The 25854-nt window shown below is 37.8% G+C and overlaps 1 protein-coding gene across 7 annotated transcripts in view; it reads left to right on the forward strand.

The window, feature by feature from the left end:
* APP (amyloid beta precursor protein) overlaps window positions 1-25854 on the forward strand; it is a 274620-nt gene that overhangs the window by 110131 nt on the left and 138635 nt on the right. For all 7 annotated transcript variants that reach the window (XM_082391920.1, XM_082391921.1, XM_082391922.1 and 4 more), the window contains exon 5: window positions 1882-2075. In XM_082391920.1, the coding sequence (XP_082248046.1) occupies window positions 1882-2075 (194 nt within the window). The remainder of the gene's footprint in view (window positions 1-1881; window positions 2076-25854) is intronic.

Here is a 25854-nt window from a genome sequence, read left to right on the forward strand (position 1 = left end):
TTATTATTTAAAAAACCATCCAGGAGTATTTTATATTTAGTTAGATTTATTATGTCTATGCCATGTTTTATAATTTAGAAACTACAATTTTATACTCCCTATAAACCTTAAAATATACCTTTAAAATTTTTTTAAATTTATCTCTTGTTTTCTTTTGTCATATACCAAGTTTTTATAATTTAACCTTTTTCTCTATTATCTGTTGGGGAATACAGTGGTAGAACAATAGCTTGTCCTGTACCAACCTGAAAGCTACAGTTAGAAAGCTCAGTTTCTAAGTTGTGCCACCCAATTTTGTGTTCACCATGCCATGCTACCCCCTTCACTGATCCACAGTAGAGGAGTCTATGGCACCAGTTCTAAGCTTTGCTAACCCCTGCTTTTGACAAAGCTGATAAGAGACATAAAAAAATTAGCATAAAATGTCACCTTTTTTTGGGGGGGGGGGCGTGCCACATGGCTGGTGGGATTTTAGTTCCCCCACCAGGAATCAAACCCGGGCCCTCAGCAGTGGAAGTGCAGAGTCCTAACCACTGGACCGCCAGGGAATTCCCCAAATGTCACTTTTTGATATTACTACCTTCAAAACTGCTTTGTCCCTTTGATATATTATGAGGTTTTTCTAGTAAATTTGTATAGCTTTTTTGTAATGCTATCAGTCTCCTAGAATTAGCCTACTTTATCTAGCTCAGTGGTTCTCGAATGGGGTCAGTTTTACTCCACGTCCCTTCCCAGAAACATGAGCCAATGTCTGGAGACATTATTGGCTTAAGGGGTGGTACTACTGGCATTGGTGGCCAGAGGCCAGAGCTTCTGCTAAACATTCTTCAGTGAACAGGACAGCTTTTCCTCTCCCCTTGCCCTGAAGAATGATCTGGTCCAAAATGTCAATGATACTGAGGTTGAGAAACCCTGATCTACCTTCATTTAAACATTGCGTCATAGCCTTAACGCTATTAGGTAGAAAACACCACTTAAGATTCAGCATTAATTTTGCCTTTTTTAAAATAATATGTTTTAATTTACTGGCAAATGACATTGTCTTTATATAAAAATGTTTAAGAGCAGATATTAAGAAAACAAACTAGGTAATTTAAAGCCCAGTACCCATCTGATAACCTCATTTTTCATTTCTTCTTGAGTTAAAAAAAAATTTTTTTTCGTTGCTAAGAAACAAAATGACTCTAATTCCAATGAGGTCAAAATACACTCTGTAAAATTTCATTGTTTACCTATGTGTGTTGAATTATCCTCTGTCACCGCTGGATGCTTTCAAAGCCTTATGTTAGTCTAAATGTGTGGGAATTTAGCAAATCCCAGGAAAGCAAAAGGATATTGAAGGAGAAATCTCTACTGACTTTAAGTTCTGATTCATAGCAGAGGATAATTTCTTCTCTTCCCAGGATTGTTATTTTGGAAGTGAGCCAAGAGAGTTAGAATTTCTAGACTACGATAGGTCTGCGTGAGAGAGGCTTCCATACCTAAGGGAGGTAGAAGTGAGTTGGGGGGATATACGTGAAACTATCACTACTTCCCGATATGCTAATGAAGCCAGAAAGCACTGATTCTCTGATAACTATTCCCAGTGCAGCCTCTTCTACATCTTAGCTCCCAATTAGTTTCTATTCCTATTTTTTAATTAATTTCTATAGTATAACAACATATCCTTATTAAATAAGTAACAAAGTTAAACATTAAGGGTACAAAAAAAGCCTGTGCTAAAGAAACTCTGTTGTAAATCCCCTCAAAAAGCAAATGATTCTTTCCATTGTGAAATTGGTTCTTGATCTACTGGGCCTGTGTGTTGTCATAATTGCGATTTTCTTACAATGAAGCACATCTATTCCAGTACTCTCACTGTTTTCTCCTTACCTTTTGTAGACCTGTAGTGAGAAGAGTACCAACTTGCATGAGTATGGCATGCTGCTGCCCTGTGGAATTGACAAGTTCAGAGGGGTGGAGTTTGTTTGTTGCCCACTGGCTGACGAAAGTGACAGTATTGACTCAGCAGACGCAGAGGAGGATGACTCGGACGTCTGGTGGGGTGGAGCAGATACAGACTATGCAGATGGGAGGTAAGGTGGCCTTTGTGTTTGGTCTTTTGTAGGTGCCAGAACATCTAGCATATAGTTTTGTTTCTTCTATAAATCTGTCTTTCTGTTTCTCATTTAAATAATCTCTGCCCACTCCTATCAGATTTTGGTTTTATGGAAAAAAATCTAACCATGAGGTTCTGTTCTGATTATGGCCTACCATTTAATTTTAGTATAATTGATCAGCCATCACTGAGTTAATTTTAACTATTTTATTTTAATCTCAAGAGTTGGGATCAAAATTCCACTGATATTCTAATAGGTCGCTGGCAGTACTACAGAGAATTGAGATCTGGGTGAGGGACATGGCATTTTGTTTTGGTCTGTAATTTAGAAATTTGCAGGGGGGATTTAGGGATCATTTCATCACTCATTAGCTAAATCTGAATTTTTGTTAAGAAAGGTTTGGTTTTGTTTCTGTTATTGTGGGGTTTTGTTTTTTGTTTTTGTGTTTTGTCAACTTTTCCTATATAAATGAACTCAGAGGCAAACTTAAACATTTGCTAAAGTTCTTTAACTGGGAGGGACCTTCAAGATGGCAGAGGAGTAAGACGTGGAGATCACCTTCCTCCCCACAAATACATCAGAAATACATCTACATGTGGAACAACCCCTAGAGAACACCTACTGAATGCTGGCAGAAGACCTCAAAACTCCCAAAAGGCAAGAAACTCCCCACGTACCTGGGTAGGGCAAAAGAAAAAAGAAAAAACAGAGACAAAAGAATAGGGACAGGACCTGCACCTCGGGGAGGGAGCTGTGAAGGAGGAAAAGTTTCCACACACTAGGAAGCCCCTTCACTGGTGGAGACGGGGGGTGGGTGGTGGGGAAGCTTCAGAGCCACGGAGGAGAGCGCAGCAACAGGGGTGCAGAGGGCAAAGCAGAGAGATTCCTGCACAGAGAATCGGTGCCGACCAGCACTCACCAGCCAGAGACGCTTGTCTGCCCAGGCGCCTGGGCAGGTGGGAGCTGGGAGCTGAGGCTCGGGCTTCGGAGGTCAGATCCCAGGGAGAGGACTGGGGTTGGCTGCGTGAACACACCCAGAAGGGGGAAAGTGCGCCACAGCTAGCCGGGAGGGAGCCCAGGAAAAAGTCCGGAACTGCCTAAGAGGCAACAGACCATTGTTTTGGGGTGCGCGAGAAGAAGGGATTCAGAGCACCGCCTAAACGAGCTCCACAGACGGGCGCAAGCCGCAGCTATCACTGCGGACACCAGAAACGGGCATGAGATGCTAAGGCTGCTGCTTCAGCCACCAAGAAGCCTGTGTGCGAACACAGGTCACTCTCCACTGCTCCCCTCCCGGGAGCCTGTGCAGCCCGCCACTGCCAGGGTCCCGTGATCCAGGGACAACTTCCCCGGGAGAACACACGACGCGCCTCGGGCTGGTGCAATGTCACACCAGCCTCTGCCACTGCAGGCTCGCCCCGCATTCCGTACCCCTCCCTCCCCCCGGCCTGAGTGAGCCAGACCCACTAATCTGCTCCTGTAACCCCATCCTGTCTGGGCGGAGAACAGACGCCCTCAGGTGACCTACACACAGAGGCAGGGCCAAATCCAAAGCTGAACCCCAGGAACTGTGTGAGCAAAGAAGACAAAGGGAAATCTCTCCCAGCAGCCTCAGGAGCAGCGGATTAAATCTCCACAATCAAATTGATGTACCCTGCATCTGTGGAATACCTGAATAAACAACGAATCATCCCATAATTGAGGCAGTGGACTTTGGGAGCAACTGTAGACTTGGGGTTTACTTTCTGCATCTGATTTGTTTCTGGTTTTATGTTTATGTTTAGTTTAGTATTTAGAGCTTAATATCATTGGTAGATTTGTTTATTGATTTGGTTGCCCTCTTCCTTTTTATTTTATATATATATATATATTTTTTTTTTTCCTTTTTCTCTTTTTGCGAGCGTGTATGTGTATACTTTTTTGTATGATTTTGTCTGTATACCTTTGCTTTTACCATTTGTCCTAGGATTCTGTCTGTCCGTTTTCTTTTTTTTTTTTTTTAAGTATAGTTTTTAGCCCTTGTTATCATTGGTGGATTTGTTTCTTAGTTTGGTTGCTCTCTTCATTCTTACCTGTTTTTTTAATTTTAATAATTTTTTTAATTTTTTATTTTAAGAACTTTATTTACTTTATTTTACTTTTTTCTTTCTTTCGTATTCTTTTTTCTCCCTTTTCTTCTGAGCCATGTGACTGACAGGGTCTTGGAGCTCTGGCTGGGTTTCAGGCCTGAGCCTCTGAGGTGGGAGAGGCGAGTTCAGGACATTGGTCCACCAGAGACCTCCCGGCTGCACATAATATCAAACAGTGAGACCTCTCTCAGATATCTCCATCTCAGTGCTAAGACCCAGCTCCACTCAATGACCAGCAAGCTACAGTGCTCAACACCCTATGGCAAACAACTAGCAAGACAGAACACAACCCCACCCATTAGCAGAGAGGCTGCCTAAAATCATAATAAGGTCACAGACACCCCAAAACATACCACTGGACGCCATTCTGCCTGCCAGAAAGACACTATCCAGCCTCATCCACCTGAACACAGGCACCGGTCCCCTCCACCAGAAAGACAACACAACCCAATGAATCAACCTTACACACTGGGGGCAGACACCAAAAACAATGGGAACTATGAACCTGCAGTCTGCAAAAAGGAGACCCCGAACAAAGTAAGTTAAGCAAAATAAGAAGACCGAGAAATACACAGCAGATGAAGGAGCAAGGTAAAAATCCACCAGACCAAAAAAGGAAGAGGAAATAGGCAGCCTACCTGAAAAAGAATTCAGAGTAATGATAGTAAATATGATCCCAAATCCTGGAAATAGAATGGAGAAAATACAAGAAACATTTAACAAGGACCTAGAAGAACTAAAGACCAAACAATCATGAACAACACAATAAATGAAATTAAAAATTCTCTAGAAGGAATCAATAGCAGAAAAACAGACAGAAAACAGATAAGTGACCTGGAGATAAAATAGTGGAAATAACTACTGCAGAGAAGAATAAAGAAAAAAGAATGGAAAGAGTTGAGGACAGTCTCAGAGACTTCTGGGACAACATTAAATGCACCAACATTCGAATTATAGGTGTCCCAGAAGAAGAAGAGAAAAAGAAAGGGACTGAGAAAATACTTGAAGAGATTATAGTTGAAAACTTCTCTCATATGGGAAAGGAAATAGTCAAGTCCAGGAAGTGCAGAGATTTCCATACAGGATAAATCCAAGGAGAAACACACCAAGACACATATTAATCAAACTATCAAATATTAAATACAAAGAAAAAATATTAAAAGCAGCAAGGGAAAAGCAACAAATAACATACAAGGGAATCCCCATAAGGTTAACAGCTGATCTTTCAGCAGAAACTCTGCAAGTCAGAAGGGAGTGGCAGGACATATTTAAAGTAATGAAAGGGAAAAACCTACAACCAAGATTATCTATCCAGCAAGGATCTCATTCAGATTCGATGGAGAAATTAAAACTTTTACAGACAAGCAAAAGCTAAGAGAATTCAGCACCACCAAACCTGCTTTACAACAAATGCTAAAGGAACTTCTCTAGGCAGGAAATACAAGAGAAGGAAAAGCCCTACAATAATAAACCCCAAACAATTAAGAAAATGGTAATAGGAACATACATAGCGATAATTACCTTAAATGTAAATGGATTAAATGCTCCAACCAAAAGACATAGACTGGCTGAATGGATACGAAAACAAGACCCATATATATGCTGTCTACAAGGGACCCGCTTCAGAACTAGGGAGACATACAGACTGAAAGTGAGGGGATGGAAAAGATATTCCATGCAAATGGAAATCGAAAGCTGGAGTAGCAATTCTCATATTAGACAAAATAGACTTTAAAATAAAGACTATTACAAGAGACAAAGAAGGACACTATATAATGATCAAGGGATCAATCCAAGAAGAAGAAATAACAATTGTAAATATTTATGCACCCAACATAGGAGCACCTCAATACATAAGGCAAACGCTAACAGCCATAAAAGGGGAAATCGACAGTAACACAGTCATAGTAGGGGACTTTAACACCCCACCTTCACCAATGGACAGATCATCCAAAATGAAAATAAATAAGGAAACACAGGCTTTAGATAATACATTAAACAAGATGGACTTAATTGATATTTACTGGACATTCCATCCAAAAACCACAGAATACACTTTATTCTCAAGTGTTCATGTAACATTCTCCAGGTTAGATCATATCTTGGGTCACAAATCAAGCCTTGGTAAATTTAAGAAAATTGAAATCATATCAAGTATCTTTTCTGACCACAATGCTGTGAGACTAGATATCAGTTACAGGAAAAAAATCTGTAAAAAATACAAACACATGGAGGCTAAACAATACACTGTTAAATAACCAAGTGATCACTGAAGAAATCAAAGAGGAAATCAAAAAATACCTAGAAACACATGACAATGAAAACACGACAACCCAAAACCTATGGGATGCAGCAAAAGCAGTTCTAAGAGGGAAGTTTATAGCAATACAATCCTACCTCAAGAAACAAGAAACATCTCCAATAAACAACCTAACCTTACACCTAAAGCAATTGGAGAAAGAAGAAGAAAAAAACCCCAAAGTTAGCAGAAGGAAAGAAATCATGAAGATCAGCTCAGAAATAAATGAAAAAGAAATGAAGGAAATGATAGCAAAGATCAATAAAACTAAAAGCTGGTTCTTTGAGAAGATAAACAAAATTGATAAACCATTAGCCAGACTCATCAAAAAAAAAGGGAGAACACTCAAATCAATAGAACTAGAAATGAAAAAGGAGAAGTAACAATGGACCCTGCAGAAATACAAAGGATCATGAGAGATTACTACAAGCAACTCTATGCCAATAAAATGGGCAACCTGGAGGAAGTGGACAAATTCTTAGAAAAGCACAACCTTCCGAGACTGAACCAGGAAGAAATAGAACATATAAACAGACCAATCACAAACACTGAAATTGAGACTGTGATTTAAAATTTTCCAACAAACAAAAGCCCAGGACCAGATGGCTTCACAGGCGAATTCTATCAAACATTTAGAGAAGAGCTAACACCTATCCTTCTCAAACTCTTCCAAAACATAGCAGAGGGAGGAACACTCCCAAATTCATTCTACGAGGCCACCATCACTCTGATACCAAAACCAGACAAAGATGTCACAAAAAAAGAAAACTACAGGCCAATGTCTGTGATGAACATAGATGCAAAAATCCTCAACAAAATGCTAGCAAATAGAATCCAACAGCACATTAAAAGGATCATACACCATGATCAAGTGGGGTTTATCCCAGGAGTGCAAGGATTCTTCAATATACGTAAATCAATCAATGTGATAAACCATATTAACTAACTGAAAGAGAAAAACCATATGATCATCTCAGTAGCTTCAGAAAAAGCTTTTGACAAAATTTCAACACCCATTTATGATAAAAATCCTCCAGAACGTATGCATAGAGGGAACTTACCTCAACATTATAAAGGCCATATATGACAAACCCATAGCCACATGCTTCTCAATGGTGAAAAACTGAAACCATTTGCACTAAGATCAAGAACAAGACAAGGTTGCCCATTCTCACCACTATTATTCAACATAGTTTTGGAATTTTTAGCCACAGCAATCAGAGAAGAAAAAGAAATAAGAGAAATCCAAATTAGAAAAGAGGAAGTAAAACTGGCCCTGTTTGCCGATGACATGATACTATACATAGAGAATCCTAAAGACACCACCAGAAAACTACTAGAGCTAATCAATGAATTTGGTAGAGTAGCAGGATACAAAATTAATGCACAGAAATCTCTTGCATTCCTATACACTAATGATGAGAAATCTGAAAGAGAAATTAAGGAAACACTCCCATTTACCATTGCAACAAAAAGGATATAATACCTAGGAGTAAACCTACCTAAGGGTACAAAAGACCTGTATGCAGAAAACTATAAGACACTCATGAAAGAAATTACAAATGATACAAACAGAGGGAGAGTTATACCATGTTCTTGGATTGGAAGAATCAACATTGCAAAAATGACTCTACTACCCAAAGCAATCTACTGATTCAATGCAAGCCCTATCAAACTACCAATGGCGTTTTTCAGAGAACTAGAACAAAAAATTTCAAAAATTGTATGGAAACACAAATGACCCTGAATAGCCAAAGCAATCTTGAGAAAGAGAAACAGAGCTGGAGGAATCAGACTCCATTACTTCAGACTATACTATAAAGCTACAGTAATCAGGACAGTATGGTACTGGCACAAACACAGAAATATAGATCAATGGACCAGGATAGAAAGCCTAGAGATTAACCCACGCATGTATGGCCACCTTATTTTTGATAAAGGAGGCAAGAATATACAATGGAGAAAAGACAGCCTCTTCAATAAATCGTGCTTGGAAAACTGGACAGCTTCGTGTAGAAGAATGAAATTAGAACACTCCCTAACACCATACACAAAAATAAACTCAAAATGGATTAAAGGCCTAAATGTAAGGCCAGACACTATCAAACTCTTAGAGGAAAACATAGGCAGAGCACTCTATGACCTAAATCACAGCAAGACCCTTTTTGACCCACCTCCTAGAGAAATGGAAAGAAAAACAAAAATAAACAAATGGGACCTAATGAAACTTAAAAGCTTTTGCACAGGAAAGGAAACCATAAATAAGATGAAAAGACAACCCTCAGAATGGGAGAAAATATTGGCAAATGAAGCAACTGACAAAGGACTAATCTCCACAATTTACAAACAGCTCACGCTGCTCAATACCAAAAAAACAAACAGCCCAATCCAAAAATGGGCAGAAGACCTAAATAGACATTTCTTCAAAGAAGATATACAGATTGCCAACAAACACGTGAAAGCATGCTCAACATCACTAATCATTAGATAAATGCAAATCAAAACTACAATGAGGTATCACCTCACACTGGTCACAATGGCCTACATCAAAATATTTACAAACACTAAATGCTGGAGAGGGTGTGGAGAAAAGGGGACCCTCTTGCACTGTTGGTGGGAATGTAAACTGATACAGCCACTATGGAGAACAGTATGGAGGTTCCTTAAAAAACTAGAAATAGAACTACCATACGACCCAGCAATCCCACTACTGGGCATATACCCTGAGAAAACCATAATTCAAAAAGTCATGTACCACAGTGTTCATTGCAGCTCTATTTACAATAGCCAAGACATGGAAGCAACCTAAGTGTCCATCGACAGATGAATGGATAAAGAAGATGTGGCACATATATACAATGGAATATTACTCAGCCATAAAAAGAAACAGAACTGAGTTATTTGTAGTGAGGTGGATGGACCTAGAGTCTGTCATACAGAGTGAAGTAAGTCAGAAAGAGAAAAACAAATACCATATGCTCACACAAATATATATGGAATCTAAAAAAAAAAAATGGTTCTGGAGAACCTAGGGACAAGACAGGAATAAAGACGCAGTTGTAGAGAATGCACTTGAGGACACGGGGAGGGGGAAAGTTAAGCTGGGACGAAGTGAGAGAGTGGCATGGACATATATACACGACCAAATATAAAATAGACAGCTAGTGGGAAGCAGCCGCACAGCACAGGTGCTTTGTGTCCACCTAGAGCGGTGGGATATGAGGGTGGGAGGTAGACACAAGAGGGAGGAGATATGGGGATATATGTATATATATATATATAGCTGATTCACTTTGTTATAAAGCAGAAACTATCACACCATTGTAAAGCAATTATACTCCAATAAAGATGTTAAAAAAAAAAGTTCTTTGTCTGGTTTTGTTATTTTTAAGACATATATTTTCACCTCTTTTTCTTTGGAATCTTAATCCCATAACTTATAGATGCTTTTTTTTAATTAAGGGCAAACATTTATATTCAGATCATAAAATTATAAAATCAGCAACTTTTGGTTAGAAAGGCCATCTGGTTCAGCCATCAGTTTCATCCTATCTCATCCCCCAAAGGTGATGATGACATATCACTTCACCTTTTCCTTCAGTATTTTCTCAGATGTTCCCTAGTGTTACAGATTTCCAAATAAAACATTAAATATGAATTGTAAGACATAATAATTAATATAAAGTTTTCTGATTTTTATATAGTCAGGCACAGATTTTTTAGTAACATTTTGTAGAATTTAAAAAATAATTTTACAGAAGTACAATCTATTTTACAAATATATAAGAATCTATGTACACGGAGGTACCCTAGTTGTCATTTCTTATCAGTTAATAATGCAGGCTTCTCTGGTGGCTCTTGCCCAATTTTATCATGACTCTCTTATTGTTTGTTAAGCTCTTTTGTGTTTCCTCTTTACGCGGTTTAGAAAAATTGAGTTTAATGTAGCAAACATAAAGCTAAACAAACAAATTCTAAAGATGGGGAGAAAGAAATAAGGGATAAGTTAACTGTATACTTACAATATTTCTTTTTTTTTTTTTTTTTTATCGCTGTGTTGGGTCTTCGTTTCTGTGCAAGGGCTTTCTCTAGGTGCGGCAAGTGGGGGCCACTCTTCATCATGGTGCGCGGGCCTCTCACTATCGTGGCCTCTCTTGTTGCGGAGCACAGGCTCCAGACGCGCAGGCTCAGTAATTGTGGCTCATGGGCATAGTTGCTCCGTGGCATGTGGGATCTTCCCAGACCAGGGCTCTAACCCGCGTCCCCTGCATTGGCAGGCGGACTCTCAACCACTGCGCCACCAGGAAAGCCCTCTTTATGTTTCTAAGAGATGAAAGTTAAATAGTATAAATTCTTCTTCTCCCGTGGCAGGAAACATCAGTGAGAGCAGGACTGGCCGGTGGGAAATCTTCTGAGCATTGCATTCTGGTCCATGGCTGGTCCCCTCACCTGTGTTCCACGTGCCAGGTGTAGAAATGTCCATTGGTTTGGGTTTAATTGCCACTTTGTCTGAAAGTTGGAGTTGCTTACTTCTTATTATTTTTATAGCTTTTTCATAGTATTCCTCAGTCATATCTGGATTTGAAAGTTTAAGGGTGACTTCTTGAAATGATTATTGTCTTGTCACCGGGGCTCTTACTATATGATGCCAATGCAATCAGTATTAAAAAGGCAATTTGAGGTTGTTCAGCCATTTTCTTTATTCCGGTCTGTTGGATACTTGATCACTTGTTACTGAATTGACTCCGTACTTAGTAAACAACCCAAATAATGGTGGGTAAACCAAGAAAGCTCCATGAGTGCTGTTAAAATCATATGGAGCTAGCTGTGTACTTGTAACCCTGTATCAAGGTTAGTGACCCGCCATTCATGATCATTTATATACGAGGGACTTTTATAATTAAAAATGGGTATTTGTGCTTTACCTGAGAGTGACAGACTTTTGTGAGGCCCTCCTCTGCAATTAACATATCTTTTGTGCCTTGTACAACCTACTTTTTATTGGGAATAGATTTCAATGTGTCTTGATCTTTTCCTCCTACACTCCTTCCAACTTACTGACCTACTTGAAAGCATTACTAACATCATATCTTATGAAATCGTTCTCAGTGGCCCTTTCTTTTCCTATACCCCGTCTCACCATTCCTGGAAAGAGACCCACAGGGCTTCCCGTTCTGGCCTCAAGTCCCTCATTTATTTATTACCATCAGTCAGTAACTGTACCTTCTTTTATACCCATCTCTCTGGTTATGCGACTACTATATGCCTTCTTTGTTACAATCACCAAACTGTAGGACACTAGTATACTGTTCTTTAACACTTTTTTTTCTTTTAATTTATTGCATTACCTATTACTCGGTCAACTACACAATTTGTTATCCAAAGCAAATTTGACACTAGGACCACAGTCTTAACTAAAGGACTTAGACAAAACCAGGTCATATTGTCACCTTGCCTATTTCTGTTTTCAGTTATATCACTGTTCAAATTGACATTCAGTTGAAATGTAGCTGGCTTTTCCTAGTCACCTTCATTTATGTGCCATTTCTGCTGTCTGCAACAGTCATCCCTTGAACTTTGTCATCACTAAGAAATGCTGCACCTACAGGGTTTCCAGATTTGACAGTACTCTCTAAATTTGATCTTCTGATCTTAGACCTACAACACTAATTATGTCCTACAGATTTCACCCTTCCCTCATAATAATTATCTCCCCAATTCAGACTTTTAGTCCATTGTCCTCTTTCTTTTTTTGGTTCTTTCTGACCAGGATGGACCCAATGGATAACCGTTTTTACATATTCATTTGAATATCCTGGACTTATTGATGCCCTTCACATTTTCTAAAGATATTTTCATCAGTCCTCCATATTTGGGAAAAATTAATTTCTCCCTTAACTGCTTCTTAGTTTTCTAAGGTTGATGCATCATGTCACATAACCCCACCAGTTAATTCCATTTCTTATTCATGCTGTAACATCAGCTGGGATCTTAATGTTACTAGATACACCGAATTATCACTATTTGATGACCTATCACCTTCCACATAGAAATTGATCCCAGCCAACTCCATTCTCCTTGGTTCCTAGCATCACTCTCCTTTATGCTCCTCAAATGACCCCTTCACAGTCATTGGTCATCCATTGTGAATTCCTGCATCGTGGTACCTGCGATTGGGTAGGTGCTTGGTACATGTTTGTTGAATAAATTAATGAATTTTCTCCTCTACCTCAACATCTCTTTTTACCTTCCTCCATCTCTTGGTTCCCCATCGTCCCTTTTATGATTATGTTACATCTGCATACTTGATCACCTCCACCTCCTGTCTTGGATTTTTAAAAATTTATTCAAGATTATTTTTTAGAGTAATTTTAGGTTTACAGCAAAATTAAACAGAAGGTACAGAGATTTCCCATATACCCCCTGCCCCCACACGTGCATAGCCTCCCCCATCGTCAGTATCGCCACCAGAGTGGTACATGTGTTAACAATCAGTGAACCTGCATTGACCCATCATTATCACCCAAAGTCCATAGTTCACTTTAGGGTTCACTTCTGATATTGCACAAATGGGTTTGGACAAATGTGTGATGACATGCATCTGTCATTCTAAGTGTCATACAGAGTATTTTCACTAAAAATCCTCTGTGTTCCACCTATTCATTTCTCCCAACCTCCCAAACCCTGGCAACCACTGATTGTTTTATTGTCTTCATAGTGTAACCTTTTCCGGAATATCATATAGTTGAAATTGTACAGTATGTAGCCCTTTCTTGCTGTGTTCTTCCACTTACTAATAAGCATTTAAGGTTCCTCCATGTCTTTTCATGGCTTGATAGCTCATTTCTTTTTAGTGAGGAGTAATATTCCATTGTCTGTGTCTGCACAGTTTATTTATCCGTTCACCTACTGAAGGACACCTTTGTTGCTTCCAAGTTTTGGCGATTATGGGTAAACATCTGTGTGCAGGTTTCTGTGTGACTCTAAGTTTTCAGCTCCTTTGGGTAAATATTAAGGACCTCAGTTGCTGGATCACATGGTAAGAGTCTGTTTAGTTTTATAAGAAACCAACAAACTGTCTAACATGTGGCTGTACCATTCTGCCTTCCCACCAACAGTGAATGAGAGCTTCTGTTGCTTCACATCCCTGCCAGCATTTGCTGTCATCAGTGTGCTGGATTTTGGCCATTCTAATAGGTGTGTAGTGGTATCTCATTGTTTTAATTTGCATTTCCCTGGTGATATATGATGTGGAGTATCTTTTCATATGTTTATTTGCCATCCACATAGCCATTCTTTTATTTTCAGTCTCCCTTGTCATTTGCTCCTTCACCTCTACCTGCAACCGTGCTGTTTTCCTGAACTGCCACTTCCTGAGTTCAGACCATCATTTACCTCCTACTAGACTAACTTCCCTGATTACTCCTTACTACATCAATGCCTTATTTTCTTCTGTTACCCTTGTACTTTCCTGTGTTCTTATAGGACCTTGACTTCTATTCCCATCCCTTGGAATTCATTCTTCTTGCCCCACAAGCCTTTGTTTTCTCTTTTCCCAGGAATATTCCATGCCTTAGTAATGTTTCTATTCTGCATTTTCAATCCTATTGACACTTGCTGGGAAACAGTGATGGTTCCTGCTGTCTATAGAAAAGTCTAAATTCCCCAGAAGGGCATTTAGAACTCTTATTACTTGGCTCCAGCCTGCATTTTAGCCTTACACTAAAATTTGGGGGTTTCATTTGCCTTAAATGAAACCCCCAAACCTTGGCCATTTCTTTCTCTGAGGTTTTGTTTTCACTTCTCTGCCCCTTTTGAAAGTGTATTTCTTTTTTGTCAAATGGTGTTAACGTACCACAAAGGCATTTGTCAATTCTAAGTTGCTACATCTTATCAGGACGTGTAAAATCCTATGTATTTTTTTTTTAATAGGCAGTGTATTAGAGTTACTGCTAGATAGCTTTGACTTTTTTTTTTTTTTTTTGGCTGCGTTGGATCTTCGTTGCTGCATGCGGGCTTTCTCTAGTTGCGGCGAGCGGGGGCTACTCGTCATTGCGGTGCGTGAGCTTCTTATTGCAGTAGCTTCTCTTGTTGCGGAGCACAGGCTCTAGGCACGTGGGCTTCAGTAGTTGTGGCACTCGGGCTCAGTAGTTGTGGCTTGCGGGCTCTAGAGCGCAGGCTCAGTCGTTGTGGTTCATGGGCTTAGTTGCTCCACTGCATGTGGGATCTTCCCAGACCAGGGCTTGAACCCGTGTCCCCTGCATTGACCAGGGCTTGAACCCGTGTCCACTGTGCCACCAGGGAAGCCCAAATCCTATGTATTTTTTAATGCTCCCCCAAAAAGATACCTCCTTTACAAGTGTTCTCTGACTTCCCCTTGAAATACTCTTTCTTCTCCTACCCTTGCTCTTCCTTTGTATTCTTTTATTTATACTGCAATATCTCTTCCAATTAATTGTCATCATTTCTCCTTTTATCTGCTAGAATTCAAACTGCAGATTATGTACCAGATATATTTTGCACATTGGTCTTTAAGAAATATTGGCCAAATTGAATTGTTTATTTTTTTTAATTTTTCATAGCTTTTGGTAATGATTTTGTGGTCCATAAATGGATGTTACAGAATCTCTTGTGTTTTAGCTCAGATCTATCCCATAGAAATATAATATGAGCCACATAATGTACTTTTTACACTTTCTAATAGCCACTGTCAAAATAGTAAAAAGAAACTGGTGAATTAATTTTAATAACATTTTATTTAATCCAATATATTCAAAATATTATTTCAACATGTAACCAATATGAAATAGTTATCTATGAGATACTTCACAATCTTTTTCGTTTGTTTCTTTCATACAGGGTCCTCAAAGTTAGCACATATTTTACACCTACAGACCAGACCACCTCATTGTCATTTGTCACATTTCATGTGCTCGGTAGTCACATGTAGCTAGTGGTATTGGTCATTTGGTCATTGTAGCTCTAGATACTTAAAATTTCTAATCACTCTTTATTTTCCATTCAGACGAAAGGTTTGTACACCCAGTAATACATTCTAAGGCTGAACTAGGAATTTTTATTTTTTTTGTAACTATTGATTTTTTAAGATTCAAAGACATACAGAGGGCCAACAGGCACATGAAAAGATACTCAACATTGATAATTATCAGAGAAATGCAAATCAAAACTACAATAACGTATCACCTCACACCAGTCAGAATGGGCATCATTAAAAGTCTACAAATGCTGGAGAGAGTGTGGATCAAAGGAAACCCTCCTACACTGTTGGTTGGAATGTAAACTGGTGTAACCACTATGGAAAACAGTATGGAGGTTCCTTCAAAAACTAAAAATAAAACTACCATACGATCCAGCAGTCCCACTCCTGGGCATATATCCGGAGAAAACTCTAATTTGAAAAGATACATGCACCCCAGAGTTCACTGAAGCGCTATTTACAATAGCCAAGACATGGAAGCAACCTAAATGTCCATCAACAGATGAATGGTTAAAGAAGATGTGGTGTGTGTGTGTGTATATATATATCCACATATATATATATGTGGATATATATATGCACATACATATATACACACAATAGAATTTTACTCAGTTATAAAAAAGAATGAAATAATGCCATTTGCAGCAACATGGGTGGACCCAGAGATTATCATACTAAGTGGACTAAGTTAGATAGAGAATGACAGATATCATATGATATCACTTACATGTGGAATCTAAAATATGTTACAAATAAACCTATTTACAAAACAGAAACAGACTCACAGACATAGAAAACAAACTTATGGTTACCAAAGGGGAAAGGGGAGAGAGGGATAAATTGGGATTAGCAAATACAAACAACTGTGTATAAAATATCAATAGATAAACAACAAGGTCCTACTGTATAGCACAGGGAATGATATTCAATATCTTGTAATAATGGAAAAGAATATGAAAAAGAATATACATATGTATAACTGAATCACTTTGCTGTACACTAGAAACTAACACAACATTGTAAATCAACTATATTTCAGTTTTCAAAATAAAATTTTTTAAAAAAAGAAAGATAAATTAGAACTGGAAAAAAAAGTAAAAGAATTGTTTTGAACTTAATGTAATTAGGATATCAGGTCACTTGCATCACTTCATTTTGGAACGTGTTTTTCTGTTAGCCCTGCGGGCATGTATGCCTTCTTTCTCATCTGGCAAAGCCAGTTGGCAGAGCGAGAGAGGTATTGCATCACTGACCCACACACAAGCTGGGCTCCTGCCGCTGGTGGTTGCCTGGTTCCAGGAGCAAGCCTGCCTTGTGACACTGGAAATGCAGAATCAGAGTAAGAATTTAACACATCCTGCTTGGGAGGTCCTTAGGGGACACTGTATGACACTTCTTGAAGAGGGGAAAAGAAAGGGGAACTCTGCTCCTCCACAATGAGATTTGATCCACAGCTTAATGCACTTTGTTAGTTGGTAGGTAATGAGATTTCTGTTGGAAGGAGACGAGTGTTTTCCTATTGGTGATGAGGCATTTAGAGAAACATTCTTTATAGGATGAGCTCTGTTTTATGACCTCATTGAAAAAAAGGTAAGTCTTTTAAAAGCTTGAGTAGAAACAAATCAGTCACTGTTCCCAAAATTTGTTTGTAAATAACTCAGTATTTATTTCTCCGGTATTGTAGTGATTAAGTTCTCAGGCCACCTCAAAATACCTAGTTATGTGATCAGTAATGCAGCTTACTTATGTTAATAGTATACAGATTCCAGCCACCTTGGGTAAGAATTTTTCCATGGGAAAATTCATTGGAAAACTAACGTTTAAAGACCAATCACATATCCAGTCTAACGTTGGGAGTGAGGGCCTGGAGGGTGAGTTCTCCCCCACCTGGAACTGCAAAATCTGACTGAAACCACATAATCACAGAGGATGATGAATTTGTAGCGCAAATGACTTAAAGGAAGACCCTCTAATTCTTTTATAACAGCACATTACCTCTAGGGAGTATGTCCTTACATTTTTTTCAAAACAATCTTTAAGGATACAGTTTCTTGTTTTTAGAGTTGCAGGCATTAGTGAGAATGTGCTGACAGGTAACCTGATATATCTTCCTGGATAATTAGATGATATATTTTTCTTTTTCCTTTTAATTAAAAAAAAAAGTCATTAAGATAGATCCAGATGAGTGATTGCTTGTGACCACATCTCACCATGCCCTTCTTTAAGGCTGTATTTTGTAGCTCAGGAGAGCTTTCTTTAGTTGATGAAGGTTTCCTCAGTAGTGTGTGCACGTGTGTGTGTACATGCACGTGTGTGCACATGGGAACATGTAATACCTTACGATGCTCACTGAGCCCAGTCAGCTGAATCAGTTCTGGTGATTGCCTTGCCCTGCACTGTACTTGAAAAGCCAGTCCACCGTCATTGAGTCTCTGGGTACAGTGGGCCCTTTTTATTATTATAGTTTTTATATTTTTAAATTACTTTACAGATGATTTACAAAAACGAGAATAAAGGGATGGTGAGCAATAACTTCATTTAGAAATTTTAATAAGAATTAATATAGTAAATATCTTAATTTAAATTAAAATTTAAATACAGTTAAGCCAGGGACTTCCCTGGCAGTCCAGTGGTTAAGACTTCACCTTCCAATGCAGGGGGTGCGGGTTCGATGCCTGGTCAGGGAGCTAAGATCCCACATGCCTTGCGGCCAGAAAAACCAAAACGTAAAACAGAAGCAATATTGTAACAAATTCAATAAAGACTTTAAAAATGGTCCACATCAAACTAAATAAATAAATAAATACAGTTAAGCCAGATTTTTATTTCATCTTTTCCTGGTTTTGAAGGTAAGGATTTCTGAAACGAGCAGTATCCTTTGAATAAAACTAGCAGCTAATCATCTGCCATGCATGAACCCAAACTGTAACCGTCTTACAAATACTGATTCCAGGTTCAAATACATCTCTGTTCAGTTCTAGCCTCGTACTTCTTGGTCGTTTTCTTGCACTTGCATTTTCCCTTGATAATTGTAAAAAAAAAAAAAAAATCAATACTTCAAAAACTTTAAGAGCTCATAATTTTGTTGAAGAGAAAACAACTATCTTCTATCCATAACTGCAAAATATTTTCAAGTTTGGATTTATAAACACCCATGAGAATCATTAATCCAGTCCTTTTTTTATTCATTTTACATTTGTTCTTTACTTCTCATTGCTTTTTAGATACTCCTGCCTTTGGTATTTGTCTACTTCTAAAGTATATCAAAAATATTCTGTTGCACAAACATCATAAAATTTGTTGCACATACGTCACAAAGGAGGAAAGAATACTGTCACACATGTTTTTAGCAATTTTAGCAATAGTTTCTGCTTTTGTTGCAAAATACTGAATGATGTCATCCAATGACTAACTGGATGAGAATACCATATTTTCTTTTTGTTCTTAGAAATGCATTGCTCACTTTGCAGTTCTTGAGCTTGAGAAAATTCATCTAGGACATCATCATCTGAAGACTCATGGTCTGAGGTTTTGCTTATGTGATCAGTTTTAGTCATCTTCTGATTTGTTTAATAATTGTGAAATATCTCCTGTCAATTTTCTCCTATTTGCCAATGTGGGAAATGAAAATTTTTGATTTTCACTTGTATTCGGGGAATGTCTCTAGACTTATTTTACTCCTTCTTGAAAGATGACGCAGTATTTGGGGAACACAGTAATAAAACTGACAATTCACTTCTTGCATCATCCTTCTAGGCAATTCCTTCATTCTTTTATTTTCATGTTGTTTGGTCTTCCTTAACACAGTGGGAAATAATTAGTGAGTAATGATGAAATAATTCTTGGGATGATAAAAATAAGAAAATTGCAGAAAAAAAAGTCTTAAGCATCAAAAAAAATTCCAGTTGAGTGATATGGTAATTACAAGATAGAATGAGTTTTATTCCATTTGAAAAAAGTATTTTAAGAAAAAATATTTTAAGAAAGTGTAAAAGTTAGAATTATTGACCCTTAGAAGTAGATACAACTGCTCAAAATGAAACTTAAAATGTAAAATTGTGTCCAGTGGACCCTGGTGGTATTCCAAGGGTCATCAGGAGTTTACATTTATTATGAGACCTGTGTGACTTTATATTAAACACTTGACCTAATTTTCTACAAGCTAAGTACTCAACAAATATTTGAGTTGAATTAAATTGACATTCAGGTTAAACGCATACACAGACATAATTGGTATCTCAAGGTTAAGGTAATGGGGCTTTAAAACAAAAGCTACCAAGGAATATCATTGCAGACATGCAAGAATTAAGTGAAATTGCATCAGGAGTCTCTAAAGCTAGAAATATTGGGGAAAAAAATACTAGGGCCTTTAGGAACATTTATTACAACCGCTTAGCACCCTTACTGTAGTTACTAATAGAATATCTTTCCATTGCTTCAAAAAGTAAAATAAAATAGAATAAAATGAAATTAAATTGGAGTTGTAAAAGAAGGTAAGATTCATCTTCATTTGAACTTTCAGATAAAAGTCCATTCTTAAAGTGGCTTTCTTATTTGAACCAGCAAGCATTTTTTGTTCCCTAGTGTCAAATTGGAGCTCTTTATTAAAAACATGAGTAGGCAAAAATTTCAGGAAGTACAAGTTATAGTCATGAGACCATCTCACCTCCCTTAGCTGTTGGCAAGCATTGTGTGATTTTAAAAATGAGTAAACAAACATTGGTTTAGAGCAATGGTTGTCAACTGGGGGCAATTTTGATGCCCAAGGAACCTTTGGAAATATCTGCGGACATTTGTAATTGTCTCAGTTAGGGGGGTGGATGTTCCTGGCATTTGGTGGGTAGAGACCAGGGATACTGCTCAGCCTCCCAAATACACAGGACAGCCTCACAGCAAAGAAGTGTTCGTAGAGCTGAGGCTGAGAAACTGGTTTAGAGGTTTCTTTAGTACGGGAAAGCTAGGGATATTATTCTTTTAAAACACAAAAAAACACAACTTCCATTTCAAGCCTTTGCCTCACCCTGATCTCCTATGGACAGAAGAGCAAACACCCCAGGAGTCTGCCTCTTGAGTGCAGCTTTTGTGCACATGGGCATGTTTGAGATCAAAATAAACCTTTCAGACATAACTGCATCCAGAGCTTAAAATGTGCTCAAATACAGTGGATGTTTTAAGTCTTCTTATTTGCACTCAGTTATTTCATTAATTCTAATCATTATGTCAATTATTTTTTTCCTTTTATTAGTATCACTACTGTCCATTTTGACTACACTAATATCAGCATACCTTCTGGGACAAAATGATCATGTTTTGAAATATTTGGTGTATTTAGAGTCCTGGAAAACTATCTCCACTTAAAATATTTTCCCTTACATCTAATTAGAAAGATGTTTAAAGTATGATAATTTTTCAAAAGGAGTTGTGTCAAGGAAGATCACCTATAATTTGACCTTATTGTAAGTTTTATGTTTCTATTTGTTCTTGTTTTTATTTAGTTCTGTTTGAAGTATATATTTTTCATTTTTAAAATAATATTTTTAAGTATTTTAAAATACATTTATAATTTTCACATTTACCCCCTTAATTATGTATATTCCTTCAAAATTTATTCATCCATATCTTTATTGTCAGACATTTTTTTGCTTCCTTTTTTTACGTTATAGAAGCCAAGCTTTTGAATTCCTTAATGTGTCTAGATTTTCCTCCCATATTATATAATATTATAATTGCTTTAAAGTACTTTTCCAAAAATAGGACAACTGGGTTAAAAGATATGAATGTTTTGACAGGACTTAAAGTTTATCTAAATGTTTATGCCCATTTACAGTGAGATATGGACAGCAGGTGGATTTATTTTGTCATTGCATACTTACCAGTACTGGATTTTTACTGTTATTAATAACATGTTCCTTCCACATACTGTCAAGTTTTCAGGCTTTTCTAGACTATGAGTGTCATGAGGGCATGGACTAAATTTTATTGCCTTCTTATATCCTTGTCTGTGGGCAAGTAGTAATAATCGTAATAGATATTATGTAATCTTGCTATGTGCAAACCAGTGTTCTGAACACCTAGCATATATTAACCTGTCTAATATTCACCGCTTTTTAATATCTGTTAGTTTCTTGTAGAATGATTTAATGAATGTTATTTGGGCTTTTCCAAAACTAGGAATAGATTTGTTCTGATTTATCTATTCTGGAGGATTTACATTTTTTTTTTCTTCTGCCAAATAAATATTACAGGTATTTCAGGTGTAAAATTCAACAGAACCCTTCTGTTGATTCTCATTCCATTAATTCCACATTAATGAAATATCATTAAGAATCTGCACTTTTGTCATTCAACTAAATTTCTTCCATTCTACCTTGAGCACATATAAATTATAATTTTAAGAATGATTAATTTATTCACTTTTGATTAAAAAAGTTTCAGACTGATAAATAATTTTGATTGAATAATTCATACTTGAGAGAAGTTAAAAATGTTTGATGTTTACTGATAGTATAGGGTACATTGGTTCCATATTTAATCTGCCCTAGTTTCGAGCCTTCCATGGGGGAAGCGGGGGCTGGGAGTATGTATAGTCTCAAGCTTTAGGTTAGTTTAATATTTACGATGGGAAATGTGAAAAAATATATATACGTTGTGTCACATGCCTAGAAAAAGGCCAGAACCTGCAGAGGGCTAACTTAAGATACCTAAAATAAGCGAGCTATTTCTCTTCAAGTTCTTGCCTTTTATTTATTTGTTTACGGGGGGGCGGGGGGGGAAGGGTGATATTAATGGAGGGACAGAGAATTTATAGACTCTACTTCTAGGTTAGTAGAGATCTCTTCAATCTGATTCCTTTTAAAAGGAGAAGCATCTTATTTCTATGTAAAATGTTCCACAGAGATATGTCTATTTTATAAAGAATGGGATTGTTACGAACAGAGAGAAATATACATTAAAATTACATCTCCCTTTGGTCAATAGCTAGGCCATTGTAATGTTGTTATTGATGTTTTCAGTTGATTTGGTCACATTATTAGAATCAAATAAGGTAGAGATGGAGCTGATAATACAGCTCGTGAGCCCATCATGTTAAAACTGACTATTTATGGAGGGGGAAATGATAGTCCAGTAACCCCAACCCAAGGTAACGTGTCAAAGTATAAAACATAATGACGGTAAGCTTACTTTGAATTGAGGGCAGTTGTGTCCATGGCTTCATTTGAAGCTGTTAATGGAGTTCTAGTGTGAATAACAGGAATATGATTTCATGGTGTCTTGATCTATCTTTCCTGTAAGAATATGTGGCACATGAAATATGTTGACCCAGCCACAAGTATTGGGAGCGTTTTATTGTACCCGCTACATGAGCACGATTATGAGATTTTTTAAAAATCCATTTATTAAGCCCTCTAGGGACTTGAGACTCACTCACCTTTGCTCCAGAAGCAGAGAGAATTGCTAATAACACTGGGTACAGACCATTTCCAGTCATTTCCCAGAAACTTGAGCAGAGACCGACACAAGCTGATGCTCAACATAAGGGATAAAGTATTGATCATGGTCACTATTGCAGTCAGCATAAAAAGCTCTTATTAAGGCTTGATTTGTGGGTGGCACAGTGCTAGGTATAGTTGAAAGTCAGTTTAACTGTGGTCTGTGTACTCCAAGAACTTTTCTCAGAAAATAATCACCAGATGGTAGCGTGGAGGGTACATTTCACAAACATGTTATTTGTGGTTTGTGAAAAGTTGTCATTGAATCATGGAGTAAGTTATGCCCACATTGTCTTCCAGTTACCTTGGGATGCGGAAACATTCATAGCCTTACCTGATCTCAGGCTGTTGTGAGAATGTGTCTGCTGGTGGATCAGTACTTTCTCTGTCTTTAAAATTGGTTCTGAGAAAGAGAGGAAGAGAGAGAGGGGGAGAGAGAGGCTTAATTTGGCTTTATATCTTATTTGGATGTCTAGAGTTAAAATTCTTTGAATGTATAATCTTTCAGCTGCTTTTCTGCCTTGCATTTTGAGAAGGTGGTAGTAAGTGCTGACAGGGGGAAAAAACTAACAACTTTGGAAGAGGGTCACAAAGTGAATCATGCAAATGATACGTTACAGCCTTAAATCTTTGCCAGTGGATGAGTCAAGAAAGACTAGGTTTGATGAAACAGTTTGTGGCTTTGAGAAATGACTGTCACAGTGATGGGCTGGCAGCATCTAGCACTGTTTGAGGCTGTAACTGTATCACTGAGTCTTGTACTGAAATATGGGAACTAATTTGAAAATGATGAATAGGAGAGAAGCAGAAGCTTGCATTTTCTCTTGAGGGCACTGGCTACCAGCTCTGAGGTCTTACTAAAAATGCTGAATTTCTGTATTGAATAATCTTGGACCGCATGTATGTCAAAAAGAAAAACAAAACCCTTTAATAACCTTAACCAGATTATAGATGTGCGGCCAAACCAGTGGGGTTTGTTTTGGTTTCTAAGCAGGTGATGGCTGGAAGAGAAGATGCCTTTGAAGTTCAGGGTTGGGTAGCTGCCATCCCAGCTACATCTGGCAGTGACCACCGTGCTCACTGGGACCTCATGGCGCAAGCTGCCCCAGAAACCACATATCACTGAATGAGAAGCGCTGGGGAATGATCCATTTGTAAAAGTTACTTGGATAGTTGGATTATTCGGTGCTGAGAATTTTATGCCTTTGAGGCATGGACGGTCTCTCTTTATCCTCCCAATGTGTTTTTTTTAATTTTTAAAAAAATTTTTTAAATTTTTATACAAGTTTTAAAGGTTACTTTCCATTTACAGTTATTACAAAATATTGGCTATATTCCTTGTATTGTACCGTACATCCTTGCACCTATCTTACACTCAATAGTTGGTGCCTCTCACTCCCCCAGCCCTATATTTCCCCTCCCCGCTTCCCTCTCTCCACTGGTAACCAGTAGTCTGTTCTCTATATCTGTGAGTCTGCTTCCTTCTTCCTGTTGTATTTTTTGGATTCTCATGTCATACAGTATTTGTTTTTATCTGTCTGACTTATTTCACTTAGCATAATGCCCTCCAAGTCCATCCATATTGCTGCAGATGGCAAATTTTGTTCTTTTTATGGCTTAGTAGTATTCCATTGTTTGTGCGTGTGTATGTGTGTGTGTGTATACACATATATATCACATCTTCTTTATCCATTCACTGTTGATGGACACTTAGGTTGCTCCCATATCTTGGCAATTGTAAATAACGCTACTATGAACATTGGGGTAAGTGTATCCTTTTGAATTGGTAATCAAAACACTATGGTACCGGCGCAGAAATAGACACATAGATCAATGGAACAGGATAGAGAGCCCAGAAATAAACCCACACACTTATGGTCAAGTAATCTACAACAAAGAAGGCAAGAATATACCATGGAAAAAAGATAGTCTTTTTAATAAATGGTGCTGGGAAAACTGGATAGCTACATGTCAAAGAATGAAATTAGAACATTCTCTACCACCATTTACAAAAATAAACTCAAAATGGATTATAGACCTAAATGTAAGACTGGATACTATAAAACTCCTAGAGGTAAACATAGGCGGAACACTCTTTGACATAAATCACAGCAATATTTTTTTGGATTCATCTCCTAAAGCAAAAAATAAAAGCAAAAATAAACAAATGGGACCTAATTAAACTTAAAGGAAAGAAAACCATAGACAAAACAAAAAGACAACCTACTGAATGGGAGAAAATATTTGCAAATGATATGACAAATTAAGGGATTAATATCCAACATATATAAGCAGCTCATACAACTCAAAAAACCACACAACCTGATTAAAAAATGGGCAGAAGAACTGAATAGACATTTTTCCAAAGAGGAAATGCAGATGGCCAGCAGGCACATGAAAAGATGCTCAACATCACTAATCATCAGGGAAATGCAGATCAAAACCACAATGAGATATCATCTCACACCTGTCAGAATGGCTATCATCAAAAAGAACACAAAGAGCAAATGTTGGTGAGGATGTGGAGAAAAGGGAACCCGTGTGCACTGTTGGTGAGAATGTAAATTGATGCAGCCACTGTGGAAAAACAGTATGGAGGTTTCTCAAAAAACTAAAAACAGAGCTACCATATGACCTAGCAGTTCCACTCCTGGGTATATATATCCTCCCAATGTCTTTTAATTAAACTGTCCAGATTTCCTGGATTACAAAATAGTAGAAGAGGAAGAAAATACCAATCCTTACGATTTTTGACAGGTTTCTGGCAGTAGTAACCCCCAAACACTAATTCTTTGCTAAAACCAACATTTGGATTTTGTTATCTTCAGTGTAGAAC

This window comes from Balaenoptera borealis (genome assembly GCF_965194805.1).
Source record: "Balaenoptera borealis genome assembly, chromosome: 5".
NCBI classification, from domain to species: Eukaryota; Metazoa; Chordata; class Mammalia; order Artiodactyla; family Balaenopteridae; genus Balaenoptera; species Balaenoptera borealis.